Here is an 18,790-nt window from a genome sequence, read left to right on the forward strand (position 1 = left end):
TAACGGATCAGATCTACTAAATAATGATCAAGCGGGGTGCCGCCCCCACACCTGAGATAGGCGTGAGGACGGCTAGATATGCAAGGGTTGCACTACGTAAGCATGCTTAAACGAAGAACAATGCTAACCCTAACACATCTAATGATAACTACGTTGCTCGCCATCAAAAGCGCTTCGATACGAGCAACGCATGAACAACGTGGGGCTTGTGCTGCCTAGATCGCAAGATGCGATCTAGGCAGCATGTCGCTTACCCGATAGAAACCCTCGAGACGAAGGAGTTGGCGATGCGCCGAGATTGGTTTGTTTTTGGGGTTGAACGTGAGTTGTTGTTTATTCCATAAACCCTAGGTACATATTTATAGTCCAGGGGACTTTCTAATGTGGGCATGCACTAAACCGTGCACGACTAAGATTCTATCTCTAAACTAAAATAGATCTAATATGTTACGGATACACGGGCAATTAAACCCAACAGGCCGATTCATAGAATTCTCCACGTATATTTCCTTAAGCCCATCTTGATCGCGGCCCACCGCCGACTCGGTCAAATCTTGGTGATAACGACTACGAGTATCACGGACCTAACAACAGCAATACATCCACCACCATGACAACACCTGAATTGCGGACTCTCCAAAAACGACGCCTCCAAGAAGGGAACAGGTGCTCCAACACCGTCGTCGCCCGATCAAAGATCTTAGGTTTTCACCACGAAGATAGTCCCCACTCTTAAAACAATGCCTCCACCAAGGTCACCGCCGGGCACAACCAGTTAAGGCCGGACCTTGGGTTTTCACCCCGAAAGGTAGGACTCGCGCTTCACATGTGTTGTCGCCCCCACTTTCATACCGCTGCTGTGAAGCCCGACACCAAGCAAGCCCCTCAACAGCGCGGAGACTTGAACCTCCCTTAGCTAGTCCTCCCTCCGGCCTTCATGAAATTCTCTTCTTCCGACTTTCATCATGGATCCATAGTCACTTGATGTCAACACGGAAAAAGAGCTTCGCGCCGCTCCCTCCGAACCAAACGGTCGGAATAAACGCATGGGTGCGCACGACCGAATACCTCCGATCCAGCAAACTCCGGGCAAAGCACCGTTACATTCGCCGGCGGAGCCTTCCGGAACTCAACCCTCCGGCCGGATCACGAGTCCGGAGCCTCCGGTAGGTCCTCCTCTTCACGCAAGAGAGGCCCTAGGACCGCCGCCTTTATTCAGGCCGGACCCCCACATCGGCGACCATCCCGGGCTGGCCAACCCAACCCTCCACCGGCGACACCATCGCCGGCTTCCATGCACCTCCATCTCACCGCCGGATGGTGATGATAGATCAAAAATCCACCACCACCAACCGCAGGCCGACCCTCTCCGGCGAAGAAGAGGCCACCTCCTCCGTCAAACCCAAGGCTGCTGCCCCGGGCGCCCTCGTGTCGCGGAAGATGCCCGAGATCGCCTCCACGCACCAACGAGAGGCGGGGGTGGATGGCATGGCGCAGACCGAGGGTCCGGCCGCCGCCCACCACCAACCCCTGCCGGAGTGCTGCGGGAAGCCGACGAGAAGAGGGAGACCGCAGCGCCGCCCATCCCACCCGCGCCGACCGGTCCGTGGACAGCCGACGGGAGGAGGGCCGCCGCCGCCGTCGCCCATCCCACGCGCGTCTCGCTCCGCCAAGCATCGAGGAGGTGGGGATCCGGCCGCCGATCTCCACGCGGCGACGAGGAAGGGCCCCCGCCGCCGCCACGCCCCGAGGGACTTTGCCCCGGCGGCGCTACCGGCGGCGGCGGCGGCGGAGGGTTGGGGGCGGAGGGTTAGGGTTGGGGGCAGAGGGTTGGGGGCCAAGTCGCGTGGTCTGGAATATCCTCCTTCAAGTGACCACCTCAAGGATGCCAAGATGATATAATACTAGCAGAAAAGGGAGCAATAGTAATTAAACTTGTGTGCTGCATATATATGCCATCGAGGAGGCGCCTTCTTCAGTTCGTCACCCATCGATCAGAGAAGAGAAGACATGGGGTCAATGAGGGATTTTCTGATATATTCCCCGCTTAAATGCAAGAAGAGATGTGCACTTTCATAAGTCGTCCATAAGTACTTGAAGAAACAACATGTGCGAAAAGTACTTATTAATAATTATTCAGTCCTGAAATTACTTAACTAGTAGAAAATTATAACACCTTTCGCCCCCAATATGTTTGAAAATTATTTTGAACCAATATAGATAAAAATATGCGGGAAAACCCTACACATGACCAAAGTACAAAAACCGTTTGAGATGGCTATCAAGAAAAATGACACCAGAAATAACTAAATCGTAGGTAATTATGCACACACGATTTATTAAAAAATATAGTGTGCAAACTTGCAGATATATACGCTGACAGAATCTTTTGCAAGTAATCAAACATGTTCAAGATCTTTTTTATGTCACATGTATTCACTCTGCAGGCTGGCGAAGGCTAGACAGACGGTCGGCTTTTTAAGGGATCAGCGTTGTACTCCGGGAACAATGATCTACACTAATTAGTATAGATGATAATTCCATTCTTTTAATCTCATTTGGTTATGTATGTGCATGCATTAGTAGCTATCATGCCTAATATAAGTGCTCATCCAACCAATGATTTGAGAACCAAACCTATCCAACAGTTTAGTTAACTGATTACTTTCGCTAGTTTATCTTAAACTTTCCTATGCTATGTTTTTGTGAAAAGTTATTTCACGCTATATAGAGGTGTAATTTGGTTACCATCCTCGTTTGTATGGTTGCATATATGATTTGAGTTTACCATTCTTAGTTATGTTGTATACGCTCGTAATTGTTTTCTATGTAGGTGCAAAATTAAACATCAATGATCTGCTGCTATAAAAATTTCTTTCGCAGTTTGGTGAGGCAATTTTAGCTCCATTACCCCCCCCCCCCCCTCCTCTGTCGAAGTGCTATTCAGCAGCCTCCACCACTCGTTGTGCAATTCGGCCGCTCGTCAATGTCGCGGTGCCACCGAATTTTAGATTGATTTTTGTCACCCGACGTCGCCGATCTAAGATATAGGCATGGACAAGCTTAATCACCGATTAGTTGATCTCCTTCAACCTGTAACTCTACTCACTTGCGGAGGGAACACGCATTATCTGGATTCACATTTCTCTAGGTATGTACACCGGCAACAATGATCAACACTTATTAAATAATTCCATTCTTTTAATCCCATTCGGTTATGTATGTGCATGCATTAGTACCTATCAAGCCCAATTTAAGTGCTCCTCCAGCCAATGATTTGACAAGCAAACGTAGCCAACAGTTTAGTTAACTGATTACTTTTGTTAGTTTATCTTAAACTTTGATATGATATGTTTTGTGGAAGGTTATTTCACGCTATATAAAGGTGTAGTTAGATTACCATCCTCGGTTACATGGCTACATATATGATTTTTTACCATTCTTAGTGTACGCGCTCCTAATTGTTTTCTATGTAGGTGCAAAAGTAAATTTCTTTGGAAGTGTGGGAGGACATTTTTAGCTCCATTACCCCCCCCCCCCCAACATAAATCCTGGCTCTGCCCTGACAAGACCGGACCCTTCCCGGTTGGCATCTAGGGGCAGATTTGGCATGAAGGACAGGAGGCTCTCGTCTATTAACTCATGCAGAGTTACATCAACTCGTGTTTGCAATGCATCCATTGGTTCCATATATTGAATCATGTACTTGTTATCTCCATGCGGAACATTGAAGACTGATACCGAACAAACATCACTTGATCAATTTACAGATAGAAGTTCAAACAAATTGAACAAACTACATCACATAATGATAAGAGATTTAGTTTTCACATTTAGAGGAGAAAAGAATTTTTCTTTTGGGAAATCCTGAAAACATAACCAGAAGATGATTCTCTTTGCAAAGAAATTCTAGAAGAGATTAATGAATGGCATCTACATCCTTATATACAAAAATATATTTGATTTGATTCAAATAAAATCAGAATTAGGAAAATATTTTATTAGTCTTATTTAATTCATGGAACATGATAGTTTTCTCAAATAAATTTTAATTTTATAAAAGGTTTTTAAAGTTGAGAAATTGGGATGTTATGATGTTTATATAAGAAGAGTATGTATCAAGTGAAAAACACAGATGTGATAATACAGAGCACACAAACCGTCTCAAAGACGTGCACAAAATGAATAAAAAGTGCATCAAATATTGTTTTGTGAAACAAAAATTATGCAACTGGATCAATGGACTTCTAGCTTTCTTTTGAGTAAGTTTATAGACAATGCATCTATTGTTTTAGATTAATATGTAATGACGGTCTTATCTAAAATAACAAGATACATATGTTAGTATTAACTAATAATCGCTACGTACCTTGCTTAATCATATAGTACCTATGTTTGCTAAACACTGATAGTGAAGTTAAGATCATAATTTTTTCATTCTAACTCGTATTGATCTACATTGCTAAACCGCGATGGTTGACCCTGATTTCTTCTTACCAAATAGTACAATGGCTGGGTTTCTCCCTTTTCTCCAAGAAAACCCCTTCCGCCGGTTGGCATCTAGGGGATGATTGGCTGGAAGCAGGCCTGGGCCCATGGGAGTGCGGCCCGTGCGGCCGCACAGGGTCCAAAATTTTTGGGCCCCAAAATATTGGAGATTCTCTATATATAACGTAAATACGTAAGCTAGACACACAAAAAATACTGCCCAGTTGGTTTCCGCGTATAGATTGTTGTTGGTTGGTCATGAGGTTCCAGGTTCCAATCTTTCCATTTGTAGCTCCAGGTCGTGTATTTTATTTTCTTCAGCTTTTTGCTAATTCTGATTGATGTGTGTGATCCAAAACTGCACTTCGCTGAAACATCTTAAATTCTTGGATTCACATTAAATAATAATAACTGCCATTTAAATTTATAGATGGTGAGGTAAATTTGATATATATATGGTTATTCTATTTATTTTATGCGGATAGTTCTTATAATGGATTTATCTATGCATATGTACTAATAGAATAGCCTTACATGCTATAAGCTTTTGAGATTCTGAAAGTTTCCTTTTCTGTTTTTAAACTCAAATAGTTCAAATGTATCAGAATCATTAGATGTTGGTTATTTTCGGTACGCTGGTCCGAATGGCTTTGGAAACTATATTCCTCTTAAAATAGATATTAAGGTGAATTTACCACAAGTTCATAATCTAGACATTATCTTTTCAATTTAAATGTCTACAAAAGGCATATACACACTATATAATTATCCATTAGTTTTATTTTTCTAGGAATATAGGGGCCCATATTAAAGTTTTGCACAGGGCCCCGGATTTTCCCGGCCCGTGCCCTGGCTGGAAGGAGGAGGAAGAGGGGGACTCGTCCGTGGACAGTCTCGTCTATTAAGAAACACATGTGGAGTCACAACAGCTCGTTTGCAACGCTGTCCCAGATATTAAGTCATAGACTAGTCACTTCCATGCACGTGGATATTGAACACTGATACAGAATAAACATCTCTTGATTCCATGTAGAGATAGAAGTTCAAACAAATTGAACAAATTACATCACGGGATGATAAGAGATATTACTTTTCTCTTTCAACCGAACCAATAATGCATAACAAATAAGAGTTAAATGAATTGACAAAAAAAAATGATTGTGCCATGTGGAATGCGGCTACCCTGAACTGAATCAATCAGGGCACCTAACATTTAGGCATGTTCTTAGGGCGGGGCCTTATTTTAGACTCTGGAGTCTTGCCTTGTTTCACGATAAATGAGGTGCTCATCCCAAACACTGTATGCCGATCGAAGTGGCAATGCATGAACCACACACCTAACCAATCAAAGTATAATCAAACACACATTAGAGTCACGTGTAAGAAATATACACATATCTCGTTGAATGAATAATGATTGTAGATGAAGCTAAAAAAAACTTACCAGGATTTGTTGCTTTGAAGCGCATGGCGACCCAGCCAGCCTTGGGAACGGTGACAGTGTTCTGGTATGGGGGGTCGACCAAGTTGTACGTGGCTGGGTCTGTGGTCTTGTTGAAGACCCCCAACCCTCTCCCTACCACGTAGAAGGCATATCCGTGCAGGTGCATGGGGTGGTTCTCGGCGCCGAGGATGTCTGTGTCCTGGAACACAACCTCCACGACGGCGCCGTACTCCAGCACCTTCACCTTGGTGCTGCGCTTTGTAGGCCAATACGCCCTGGATGAGTTAGTGCTGGTGAAGTTGAAGAGGAAGGGTGGGATGTTGGGGAAGTCTGGCTCGTAGACGCCCTGGATGGAGTAGTAGTATGCGTCGAGGATGTCGACGTGAGGGTCCTCGAAGCTGGCGTTGTTGAGGCTCGCCGCCAAGCGGGTGCCGCTTGGCCCGTCGCATGTCCCGTTGCCCGTGGTGCAGGGGAGAGTGTTGATGGCTAGGGTGATGAGCATGTGCTCGTTGACTTTCGTCGGCACGTTGACCGGGTGTTCCTTGCTGGCCAGGGACCGGAGCATGGCGGTGTACCCTGTCGCGACGGCGTCGTCGGTGTTGTTGGGAAGGTTGGGGAGGACCGGTGTCGCCCGACGAGCGGCGAGCGGCATGTCCTTGTACTCCAGGATGGCCGTGGCGGTGCCGTTCTGGTACGCGAGCCGGGGGTTGGACAAGTACGTCTTTGAGGCCATGTAGTACCGGCCGCTGGACGGGGAACGCTTAGCCTGGAGGAGCGCGTCCATCGTCTGTCCCGGCGAGATCATGATCGTCTGGACGGTGAATGGCTTCAGGTAGCGCCCGTCGGTCCCGACGACGGTGAGAAGGTGCCCGGCCACGCCAAAGAACATGTCACCGTCGAGTCCAGCATTGATGATCCGTAGCAGGTATGTCTTCCCTCTCTTCACGCCCACATTGAAAGTGTTCTTCCTGGAGCACGGGTACAGGTCTCCGGGCTGGCCGTTGATGGTGTGTGCATTTGAGTTATGGATCTCGCCCCCAGTCTTTAGGTACTCCTCTAACTGAAGGTTCAGATCGCTGGTCCACCACTCTCCTGCATGCATGCGTGAGTATAATTAGTCACGCGATGATCGAGCATTTAAGTTGGAACGATCAATATGTACATATGTGTGTGTGTGCGCCGTGCATACCGAGGATGATGGGTATCTCCTTGTGCAGCTTCTTGTAATTCTCGATGAAGGGGTAGTCGGTGCCCTTCTTGGGGTGAACGATGAAGGCGCCGTGGACGCCGGCCCGATCCAAGCCGCTGTGCGCATGCCACCAGATGGTGCCCTCCTCCTCGGATAAAAGGATCTCGTAAGTGAAGTTGGTTCCTGGCTGGATGGGACACTGTGTTATGAACTCTGGCCCGTCGTACCAGGGGTTCCGGGGTTGGTCCACGCCGTGCCTGCGGATGCAATTCGTAGTTCCTTGGTTACGTCCGCATAAATGCATATATATGAACGATCTATATTTATGCAGCCGTAGTTAACTATGAGTCTGTTCGTAAACGTAAAACGTTTTGGCAATTACCAGTGGATGGTGATGTTCTTATCGCCTTGGTTGTGCACGTTCACGATGACCCTTTCGCCCCTCCTGGCCGTGATGGTCGGGCCGGGGAACTGGCCGTTGACGGTGAGCAAGGTCTTGTTCTTGCAGAGCCTTGAGTAGGTAGTCTCCTTCACCTGCAAAATCACACGATCGACTGATGTCGTTAGCTTGTTCATCTAATGCTGCGCACGTATATTATAGATACATCAACCAAAATGCAAGGACATGAGAAGGAGACTTACGAAGAAATCATAGTAGTTATGCTTGGAACCCTCAGCCAAGCCAACAGCTGCTCCAAGCATAAAGACTGCAGCAAGTAACCAAAGCATCGCCGCCATTTTACCTACGCCCGCCATTGCCTTCAAGCTTCGACCGTCAGGCGGCACTGTAGGGAGCTGGCTACCTTGGTAACACTTGCTTTGCTTGTTGTTGGAATTGAAGCAGATGCCTCAGGTACTTATAGCAGCAGGTCGATCGAGAGGCCGATAGACCTACCGACTGGTCGATCGATCCACCAGGCATGCATGCTTTAAAATACTTGTGCAATCAAACTGTTCCGAATATCTCACATGGTCTCAATTAGCTGTCCGATTTCAGAGCCAACGCGCGCACGACGGCCGGCCCGTCATTTCCGTTAAACAGTTTAATTCATATAATTCCACAGCGTGCGCACGCCTAAGTTAATTAGAGGAGTCGAGGTTTGAAAACATAGATATGGAGATGCGCACAGATCGTACTTTGCCGCGCACATATATTGTCAGCGACCACGTACGCTGCTATCACATACCTCCATCCCAAAGGTTAAGGTCTATATTTTTTTCATAAAGTCAAACTATGTCAAGTTTGATCAAGTTTTTATCAAAAAATATTAACATGAAAATTATAAAATTAATATTATTAGATAGATAATAAAATAGGTATCTACAAAATATCATATTTTTTTCATAGATTCTTATAAAAGTTTAGACAAATTTTACTTTATTTAACTTTTCAAAAAAAATAACTCTTAAGCCTTGGGATGAAGGTAATACTACTTAAGAATTTACCTGCTGTGCACTAGCCGTTTTTTTTTACGGTGAATGTTGGGCAGATGTGAAACATTTGTGATTAAGATCCCTTGTACTAATAGAGTTTGCAATTCCTGAGATGTCAGCGGTGATATTTGCTGCTGTAATTTCATTTAAATTTAAGGGAACATTAAGTAGGCTGCCCAATAAAATCAAATAATGGCAGCTCATCCTAACAGCTGGGGCTGCTGCTACCACGGAAAGATAATGTCAAGCGGGCTGCATCATAACATGCATCCGTACAGAGCAAACGGTAATTAACTATTCTTCGAAGTACGTACTGTAGAAATACCAACAACTAGAGGATGCTCATGTCGTTTTGCATCAACTTATGACGAGGATGACAACGACCGTGCACGGTCGTCTGTCGACTCTGCCGTGGAGCTTTGGGAGTCGGAGGGCGGTTGTTAGTGTTGTCTTCCCCTCGGCCGGCCGTGGTGGCGAGGGAGGGGAAGGGGACGGTATAATCGCCTTCCTCGTTAGGGTTTTTAGGGTCGTTTTTTTGAGATGCGACTGTCGCGTCGTGAAGCTTCCTCCGGCCGGCCATGGTGGCGAGGGGAGGAGGTGGCTTGACGTGGCGTCGATGGTTGGGACCTACTGCTCGGGGTCCGTGGATTGGAGGTTCTGCTTGGTCTCCACCAGCTCCCGCCTGCCCGATGGGCACTCCCGCGGTGTTCAAAGCCCAATGTGGCGAAGGTGGTGGCGGTGACTCGATGGTGTCTGAAGACGGGCGGCTTCCGGATGCGGTCTCTGTACTTGGATGGTGACGATGAGGACGATGGGCTTGATTGCGATTTGGGAGTACGGTGTGTGGTCTTCTGGGTCCATATTGTATATTTGTATTTTCCTTTTTTTGTGGAGTCGTTTGTAATCGGTTTCGCCATTGATGAATTCCATCAGTTGTTATCTCAAAAAAGACGACGACCGTGCCTGCTCTCTTTCTAAGGGTTGACTTTGTTTACCAACTTGCCGTGCCGTTTCACCACCAAATTTTGGCATAATTCAGTACAGTTGTGCGATTCTTTCAACAACTCCGCTGTTCTGTCCATCAGTATGCAACTGATTGGTGTGGTTATGTTTATATTTGATTTTAGTTTGGACCTTGAAATTCGTTAAATACGTTCAGCCAAAACAACAGTAGATATAAGTTTTTTAATTCAGCATAATTACTTTGCAGGCCTCGGCTGCCACTATCAGCTTTGAACTTCAACTTTCAATTTCATAGATACATAGGTCACATCGCTGACTCCTAGCTTACAACACATCCTTGCATCCAAACTAAAAGGGACAGCATCAACTTTCAAAATTTCTGCTCCCAGAATCTATCGCGTTTGGGATGCACAAACTAGAAAGAAAGAAAAAACGCGAAGGGTCCCATACATCATCATGGATATAACAAATATGATCCAACACCGAATCATTGTGTTTCAAGGACATACAAGCAGATAAGGCTACTTTCTGAACAAGCCCGAGCTCTGAAGCGCCTTGCAGTAATCGGAGATGACGGGAGATCTCCTCACCATGTCCCAAATCTTTGCCGAGCTTCTCAGCCAATCGCGCTCTGTCAGATTCTTCAAGAATGGCCTATAAGTTCTTGACAGCACCTGATGATGAAAAAAGTATGGCAACAAGAACGACTTAACAGGGTCAAGAATAAATGCTCTAAGGTAACAAAACAACAGAAGCAAGACACAACGATGGCCGCATCTGATAATGAACTGTTTTGTCTGTTTTAACGGCTTCAATACTCGAGTGTATAAATCTAGATGTAACTTCAGTTCTTAGAGATATCAAGAGATATCCCTTTATGTTACATGAAAATAATATGCAAGATTTCCAGGTTAATTCATTTTTCCTTTCTAGTAAGCTCGCTACAATATGCAAAAAATCGTCTTGCCTCGCGCTACAACAAAGAAGACAGAGTAGCAAACATACCTGGTCACGAAGCATCCCTAACATGGATGAGTATGTTCCATACTCAAAATTCGTTGAGTTGTCATGTGCTCGCAATGGAAGAAGAAATACATCCTGCTGGCTGGAGCTCAAATCTTCAACTTTCGTGCTTAAAGGAACTGAGCAATCAGTGACTTCAGGTGTCACACTAGAGCTACCAATGTTAAATGTGGATGACTCGAAGTGTTTCTCAAGAGTCTTCCTTAGAAGCATGAGCTTTGAAGGAGAAAAGTCATGTTCCCGCAATCTGTTCAATTAGAAAACAACACCAATAAAATTACTAATGTTAAACGAGTAGAGGGCTGAATAAAGTATGGAAGCGGTATGTATTCATATGACCATATGGCAGAAATATTCAATTTTAACCAATGGAAAAATACAAATGAACATATGATAACAGGAAAAATACACCCTCTTAAAGCAAACAAGTATAACATTTCACAATGCTCACCTAGCATGCACAAAACAGAGATCGGCCATGTAATCTTCACTGACTGATTGGTTATCATTTTTATTTTCCTTATCTGGCGAAGAAGATGTGGTCAATAATGATGGGTCAGGTATGTTATTCTTCAGCAAATCAACCTGTAAAAATGCATTTTACCACTAGTTTCAGCTTTCTGTAATACTGGCAAATATCACTTGTAGCTTAGGGTCATCACTCACCATGTCTTAATAACATGAACAGAGTAAGTGCCGAACTTCTATCAATAGAATACAATACAAGGATTGCACTCTCTAAGTGTTGGTTAAGAAAAGTGTGTTATCACCAACTACGAATATCAACATGCATAATATGCTGAAGAGTGTGATAGGTGAAACAATTACAGTGAGATATACGGCAAGAAAATTTCAATTTTCGAATCAAATGGAAGAATCAGAAGATCTGTGGCAGTAGTATGTACCCGGTGTACGCCAGCTTTGTTCTTTCTTGAAGAGAAGAACGAGAAAATGACAAGAGATATCGGTTTCCATTGCAAGCGTATATAAATGGAAGAGCACACAAATAAACTAAATGAAGAAGACGGTTTCCATTGCAAGCGTATATAAATGGAAGAGCACACAAATAAACTAAATGAAGAAGAGAATACTACCTTTGCAAATTACCAAACTGCTCTAGTAAAATCAAAAGGTTGCAGGAATCAAAGAGTAAAACCGGTACTGCTTTTGGTTTTGTTAAGGTTAGATTAGAACTCGGATTCTAAATTGTGAACCTTATCAAGATTCTAAACGGAGCCTCAAGGAAACAGGGTTTACTGTAGAAAATTAACAGTTGACACTACCTACCAGGTGAACAAATGATCATAATGCTCCAAAGAAAGAAGAGCAACTGTACATAGAATATTATAGCCAGACAACTTACCGTAAGCATGAGCTCCCACATGGAAAAATCGTTGATCCCTTCTGACACGACCAACAAAATATTACAAACAGATGCCAAGAATACACCAAGCTATAGAAGTTCCTTGCAGAACAACAGAAAATACTGATCAATGACTGGCCTTGCCAAGGTAAAACTAGCTCTAAAACACAATCAAGTGTAAAAACTAAAGTAAAGCATTTACCTGGATCCCCATTAGCTCATGGGCCAGGTCTGCCGGTAGTGGATCACCATTAAGAACAGGAAGTGTGGATGAACCATCAGGCCTCATCATATCAATTAGGATGGATGGACTGTATACTGGCTGCAAGACAATGGGTAATATTAGAAAATACTAGCAGCATGATGTTTGGCTTAGCTGTTCACGTATTTAAGCATGCCAATGCAGAGAGTAAAATAACTTCATCTCACCTGAGTGTCAAGTAGTATAACACGTTCATGAGATATCCTGAAGTCAACACCTGCCGTACAGTGCTTTGCCATTGCTTTCATTTCCTCATTTTGCATTGCAAAAGGAGGATGCATTCCTACAAAGAACAGTCACCTAAATGAGTTTTGGTTCGCTCAAGTTTAGTACGGAACAAACTGCTAATGGTATATTTGCTATGATTCTCAGCAACCCTACTAACATGCAAAAGCTTTTGAAAATTTCGATGTATAATAAGAAGCATAGACATTTGATGACAAGCAAGTATTAGCTATAATATTTGTGTTACTATAAAATCGACAAAAAGGTGCACCAGCAAACAATGCTTGCTAGTCAATAAAAACCACTGCAAAAACCCATGTAAGACCGAATGGTTGCTCCAACATGTAAAACAAACCTAGTGTAAGTAAAAAGGAACCATATAAGTAAATGAACATAGTACCAGGTGAGTTTCCATCATATCCATAAAGTGCATTCATGATTGTTGACTTTCCCACACCAGGTGGGCCAATTATCCCAATCACCATGAAATCGTTGTTCTCTGTCAAATACTGCAAAAAAGGGAAGAAGCAAGAAAATGGATTCAAATTTTCACGCGCGCCTTTTAGCAACTAATAATTCTTCATTTCAGTAGCACCATAAGTCCTATCTCACGCAAATACTTTGATAGATTTTTTTGCTTCAAGGATAACTCGACAAATAATTCAACCAATATGTACACTACCCCCATATAGCTTGTTTCTTCACAATAAAAAAGTTTTAATCGATCGACGTAGAGGACGAAACATTAGATTAGAAGATCTGATCTTCCTAGTCACAGCAGCCTTAAAAGGACCTAGAGAACCATGAGTGAACACTACAACTCGATACAGGCAACGAGAAGTATGAGGCTAATTCACCCTCTTGATTAGCCAAAGAAGGGTTAGATACTTGTAAGCACTACCCATAACCTTGCAGCACCACACGACGAACCAGCTAATTCAATCACTATCATCAAATGCAACTGAGCACTAACCTAGCATAAATGTCGTAGTTCTTCAGTTAACCCGCATAAACCCGGGAACAGCACGCATAAAAGAAGGGGAGACTGCGAGTTTTGCACGCACCGGGAGGATTTTCTCGGTGTGGACCTCCCACGCGTCGGAGACGAGGCTGAGAGAGCCAGGCTGCGGCGCCTGGCGCGCGCGGCCGCCGCCCTCCTCGTCGGCGCCGGAGGACGACGGGGGCGGAAGCGGCGGCTTCGCGAGGAGGATCTTGGGCGGCGGCGGCGGAGGAGACTGAGAGGAAGAGGAGGAGCCCCGGTCGCCGACTCCGGCGAGCGACGGCTGTCCGGCGGCCATGGCGGCGAGGTGGTGTGATGCTCGGCGGAGGCTGAGGCGTTTTTCTTAGAGGGGCTTAGGCTTGTATGGGCCCGAGCCTGAATAAGCCCAGGTACATATTTTTTATAGGCCCAGCCCGAAACGGCCCATTTATAGGTGCACTTTTGGAAAAGCTTGGGTTGGCATAGTCTGGTACATAAGTATTCATTTTATATGTGCTAATTAGACGTACGTACCCTAGGCAACTAGGGTTCTCCTACTCCGACGGCGATCTGTTGCCGGCGTGAGTTTTGATCCCCACCGTATCGTTCCCAAATTCCCTACTCTGATCCAATCTCCCGTTTGGTTGCTCGGGCTGACAAAGGGGACGGCTAGCCTGTCTACCCGGCCTTGGTACCAACTGGAGTTTGGGTTTGAGGCAATCGTGATTTTGGATTTTGGTGTTCTCGTTTCTGTGATGGCGACAGTGGGCGAAGGATCGAGTGCAGGCAGGAAAGATGAAGGAGATGAGGCCCTTGCTAAGGCTCTGATGAATCTGGAATTGCGGGAGGGGGAACTGGATGATGTCTTCATCGCCGAGAAGGATCTGGCCAGTATGAGGAAGAAAGCTAGGTGGCTAGCAGTGGCTCGACTAAACACACGTAAGACCTTTAGCTCGGAGGCTCTTTTTGAAACTCTGAGGTATGTCTGGGGCTTGGCGGTGGATCCGGAATTCAGAGAGGTGGATGACAATTTATTCATCTTCAAATTTTTCTGCCTCGGCGACTGGAACAAGGTCATGAATCAAGGCCCATGGCTATTCCGGAAGTTGCACGTGATGATAGCGGAGTATGATGGGGTGACTGATCCTGCCACGGTTCCTCTTAACCGTGTTACGGTATGGGCACAAATTCATTCACTTCCAGAGTTGTATCGTGACCAGTTAGTGGTTGATCAATTGGCCCGTAGAATTGGTCAGGTTAAATGCGTCGAGATGACACACAAACGCTGGTATGAAGGGGATTACATTCGTGTAAGGGCTAGTATTGATGTGGCTAAATCCTTGATCCGTTTTGTGCCGCTGAATATGGGTAGTGAGGGCCGAAAAATGCTCCCAGTGAAATATGAGAAGATAGGCTATTTCTGTGATGTGTGTGGTACGCTTGGTCATGATTTGGAAGAGTGTGGCGAGGGGATACATAAGGATGAAGACATCCAATATGGCAAGTGGATGCTAGCTAAAAGGAGGTCCCAGATTTCTGGTGTCCCAAGCTTTCGTGCTTCTTTTCCTGGTCGTTTTGGGGGACGTGGAAGAGGAGGTAGAGGTGGTTTTGAAGGGGCAAGGAAGAGGCTGTCAGGAGATGTCTTTGCTGATGATGATCTGGATGACACAGCTTCTAGCCCTATAAAGAACCAAAAACCAGTGGAACTTGCGACTGGTGCTGAGGAGGAGATGGAGGATGCCAGTCAAACTGAGGGTGCACGTGAGAATGGTAAAACAAACAGGCTACTGAATTTTGATGATCCAAATATTGTAGAGATGGATGGAGTGAATGACGGAAAGCAAGGGGGTGGGAAGATCATCCCGGATGTGGTTCCTCCACCTCCGCCAGGGTATGTACCCCCACGTGAGAAAAAGAGATCAAAGAAGGGTCAAACTAATAGCACGACAAGCTCGAATGATGATAAATCGGCGGCTTCCGTTGAGGAAGACCGCCGGGATCAATGAGTATCCTAAGTTGGAACCCTCGTGGGTTAGGCGATCCCGCGACGGTTCACGAGCTGCGCACTCTTGTGCAGGAAAATACGCCGACGATCTTGTGTGTTGTGGAAACACAAATTGCAAAGGATCGTATGGAAGGTTTAACTAGTTCCCTTGGATTTGATCATGCGTATGCTGTTGGAAGTTCAGGACGGAGTGGAGGTTTGTGTGTTTACTGGAAAAGCCCTCTGATGCTTAGTCTAAGGAATTTTTCTCGCTATCATATTGATATGCAAGTAGATGAGGCTGGGAAAGATACATGGCGGCTGACAGCATGGTATGGTGAAGCTAATAGAAGCCTTCGGTATAAAACATGGGACATGATGAGATATCTTAAGGCAGATTGTGACCTCCCTTGGGTCTGCATTGGAGATTTTAATGAAGTACTACGTAGGGAAGAACAGATGGGTCCTAATGTTCGGGACATGGCTCAAATTAACTTGTTCCGAGAGGCAGTTGATGTGTGTGAGCTCTCTGATCTAGGCTATTTTGGCTTGGATTGGACTTTCGAGAGAAAGATCAAACAAGGGGAGTTCTGTAGAGTGAGACTTGATCGAGCCTTGGCCTCACCGGAGTGGAGCTTGATGTTTCCTTTTGCTACAGTTCGTCATTTAACAGCGATAAAGTCGGATCACTCGCCAATTCTGCTTCTAAATGAGATGGAGGCACATAATCAGCGAATCGCTAATGAGAAGCCTTTTCGTTATGAACTCATGTGGGAAAGGCACGAAGGTTTCAAACCGATGCTTGAAGAGGTCTGGGTTTCGACTAGGGCGAACTCGGTAGAGGACCTACATGTTAAACTCAAAACTACAGCGTCGGCAATCCTAGGATGGAGTACCAGGTCCTTTGGAGCTGTCCGTACCGAGTTGAGAGAGCTTCGTAAAAGGTTGACAGAGTTGCGGTCTGAACCAGCGAGGGTGGGGCCTTCGTTTGAGGAAATTAAACTTGAGCAACATATGATTGAGCTCAGTTTCCGAGAAGAAATAATGTGGCGCCAACGCGCACGTGTACAGTGGCTAGCCGAAGGTGACAAAAATACGAAATTCTTTCACCAGAAGGCTAGCAATCGGAAAAAGAAGAACCGCATTACACGTCTGGTTAAAGAAGATGGGACGGTCTATGACAGTATGCCCGAACTTGAAAGACATACAGTTGAGTTCTTTAATAATCTGTACACCTCAGAAGGTACGATTGGAATTGAGGAAGTTCTATCCCATGTGCCTTGTAAAGTCACAACTGAAATGAACTTAAGTTTGAATGAACCATATAGTGCAAAAGAAGTAAAGGAGGCCCTCTTTCAAATGTGTCCCACGAAGGCGCCAGGCCCTGATGGCTACCCGGCTCACTTCTTTCAGAAGCAGTGGCATCTTTGTGGTGATGAGATAACAGACATTGTTATCCGATTACTTAATGGAGACGATTCTCCGGAGGAGATTAATAGTACGTTCATCGTTCTTATTCCCAAGGTACAAAATCCATCTTCTCTGTCTCAATACCGTCCTATTAGCTTGTGCAATGTGGTTTTTAAAATCGCATCAAAAGTGCTCGCTAACCGGTTAAAGCAGATCCTCCCCGAAATTATCTCTCAAGAGCAATCGGCTTTCGTGGCTGGTCGTTTAATCACGGATAATGTGATCACTGCCTATGAATGCTTACATTTTATGAAGAAAAACAAGAGTAAGAGGAAAGGTCATTGTGCACTTAAGTTGGATATGAAGAAAGCTTATGATCGTTTGGAGTGGAACTACTTGGAGGCAATTATGAAGAAACTAGGCATATCGCAGAGATTTGTCGATACTGTTATGAGAGGTGTGCGCTCAGTCACTTTCTCAGTCTTATTTAATGGAGGTCGAACTGAAGAGTTTAAACCATCACGTGGAGTTAGGCAGGGAGACCCGATCTCCCCCTATTTATTCCTTCTAGCAGCAGAGGGTTTATCCTGTTTGATGAAGCACGCCAGGCTAACTGAATATATTGAAGGAATTCAAGTAGCTTCGTCAGCGCCGAAGGTTAATCATCTACTTTTTGCGGATGATTGTCTCATGTTCTGTAAGGCATCGGTAACAGAAGCTGAAGCTCTAAAGCAAATTGTTGAGGTTTATTGCAATGCATCTGGGCAGCGGGTAAATCATGACAAATCTTCCATTTATTTTGGTAAGAAGGTATCAGGGAACATTCGGGCTGAGATCAAGGAGGTGCTCCATGTGCAAATTGAGTCATTGAATGAGAAGTATCTAGGGCTCCCTTCTGATGTAGGCAAATCCAAAAATGGGGCCTTTGCTTACCTAAGAGATAGAGTTTGGAAGAGACTACAAGGCTGGCTTGAAAAAATGCTATCTACCGGGGGCAAGGAAATTCTTATTAAGTCAGTTATTCAGGCTATACCCACATATTCTATGGCACTTTTTAAATTACCGAGAGGGCTTTGTCAACATATCACATCGCTTATTCGGAAATTCTGGTGGGGAAGCAAGAAGGGAGAAAGGAAAGCTGCATGGGTGTCTTGGGAATCGATGGCAATGCCGAAGTATAGGGGTGGCTTGGGATTCAGAGACATTGAGATATTCAACTTGGCTTTGCTTGCAAGGCAGGTATGGAGAATCATAGAAGACCCGAATTCTTTAAGCGCACGAGTGTTGAAGGCAGTTTATTTCCCAGATTCGGATGTTCTCAATGCAGCAGTAGGAAGTAACCCATCGCAGGTATGGCGATCCTTGTGTGAAGGAAGGGATATCTTGAAACAAGGAATGATAAAAAGAATCGGGGATGGCACAGCCACGCATATCTGGAATGACAATTGGCTGCCAAGAGATTTTAGTCTCAGACCTCTCTGCCCTATCGCCCAAGATCCTCCTACGATGGTAGCAGAGCTATTTTGCCCAGTTACGAGAACATGGAACATTGAGACTCTCCAAAAGTTCTTCTTGCCAATGGATGTGGATGTGATTAAACAAATTCCACTTAGCCATACACTTCAACGTGATTGTTGGGCCTGGAACTATGAGAAGACGGGCATCTTCACCGTGCGATCGGCATACAGGATGGTTGTTGAAATGAAGCATCGTCGCGAGAATTGGCTTGAGGGCCGTTCTGAAGCCTCGGGTGTGGAGGAGAAGCAAGAGCAATGGAAAAAGCTATGGAAGACAAAGGTCCCGTCAAAACTGCGCATCTTTGCGTGGAGGTTAGCCAGATCTTCACTTCCCACGGGTCAGGAGAGGATGCGGCGACATATGGCAACATCGGATGTCTGTCCCATTTGCAATGCGGCTTCGGACTCATGGCGTCACTCCCTTCTTGACTGCAATATGGCGAGGGCGGTATGGTCTCTGTCGGATGAGGACGTTTTTGAGCATCTTCTAGCTGATGGTTCTGAAGACC

General features: G+C 45.2%; 2 protein-coding genes across 2 annotated transcripts; both read right to left on the reverse strand.

Annotated features, from left to right (window-relative positions):
- Positions 1–5,694: 5,694 nt before the first annotated feature.
- LOC124703848 (putative laccase-9) lies at positions 5,695–8,314 on the reverse strand. Its single transcript, XM_047236092.1, has 6 exons — positions 8,309–8,314; positions 7,764–7,943; positions 7,504–7,655; positions 7,122–7,378; positions 5,933–7,024; positions 5,695–5,825 (listed from the first exon to the last, which is right to left on the reverse strand). The coding sequence occupies exons 1-6, from the start codon at positions 8,312–8,314 to the stop codon at positions 5,695–5,697; spliced, it is 1,818 nt and encodes a 605-aa protein (XP_047092048.1).
- A 1,418-nt stretch (positions 8,315–9,732) lies between these two features.
- Positions 9,733–13,689, reverse strand: LOC124684889 (nonsense-mediated mRNA decay factor SMG9-like). Its single transcript, XM_047219151.1, has 8 exons — positions 13,456–13,689; positions 12,792–12,900; positions 12,334–12,449; positions 12,107–12,226; positions 11,905–11,994; positions 10,993–11,126; positions 10,524–10,788; positions 9,733–10,192 (listed from the first exon to the last, which is right to left on the reverse strand). Exons 1-8 carry the CDS (start codon positions 13,687–13,689, stop codon positions 10,040–10,042), a joined length of 1,221 nt encoding a protein of 406 aa, XP_047075107.1. The 3' UTR covers positions 9,733–10,039.
- Positions 13,690–18,790: the final 5,101 nt, after the last annotated feature.

Source organism: Lolium rigidum, chromosome 1 (assembly GCF_022539505.1).
Source record: "Lolium rigidum isolate FL_2022 chromosome 1, APGP_CSIRO_Lrig_0.1, whole genome shotgun sequence".
Lineage (NCBI taxonomy): Eukaryota > Viridiplantae > Streptophyta > Magnoliopsida > Poales > Poaceae > Lolium > Lolium rigidum.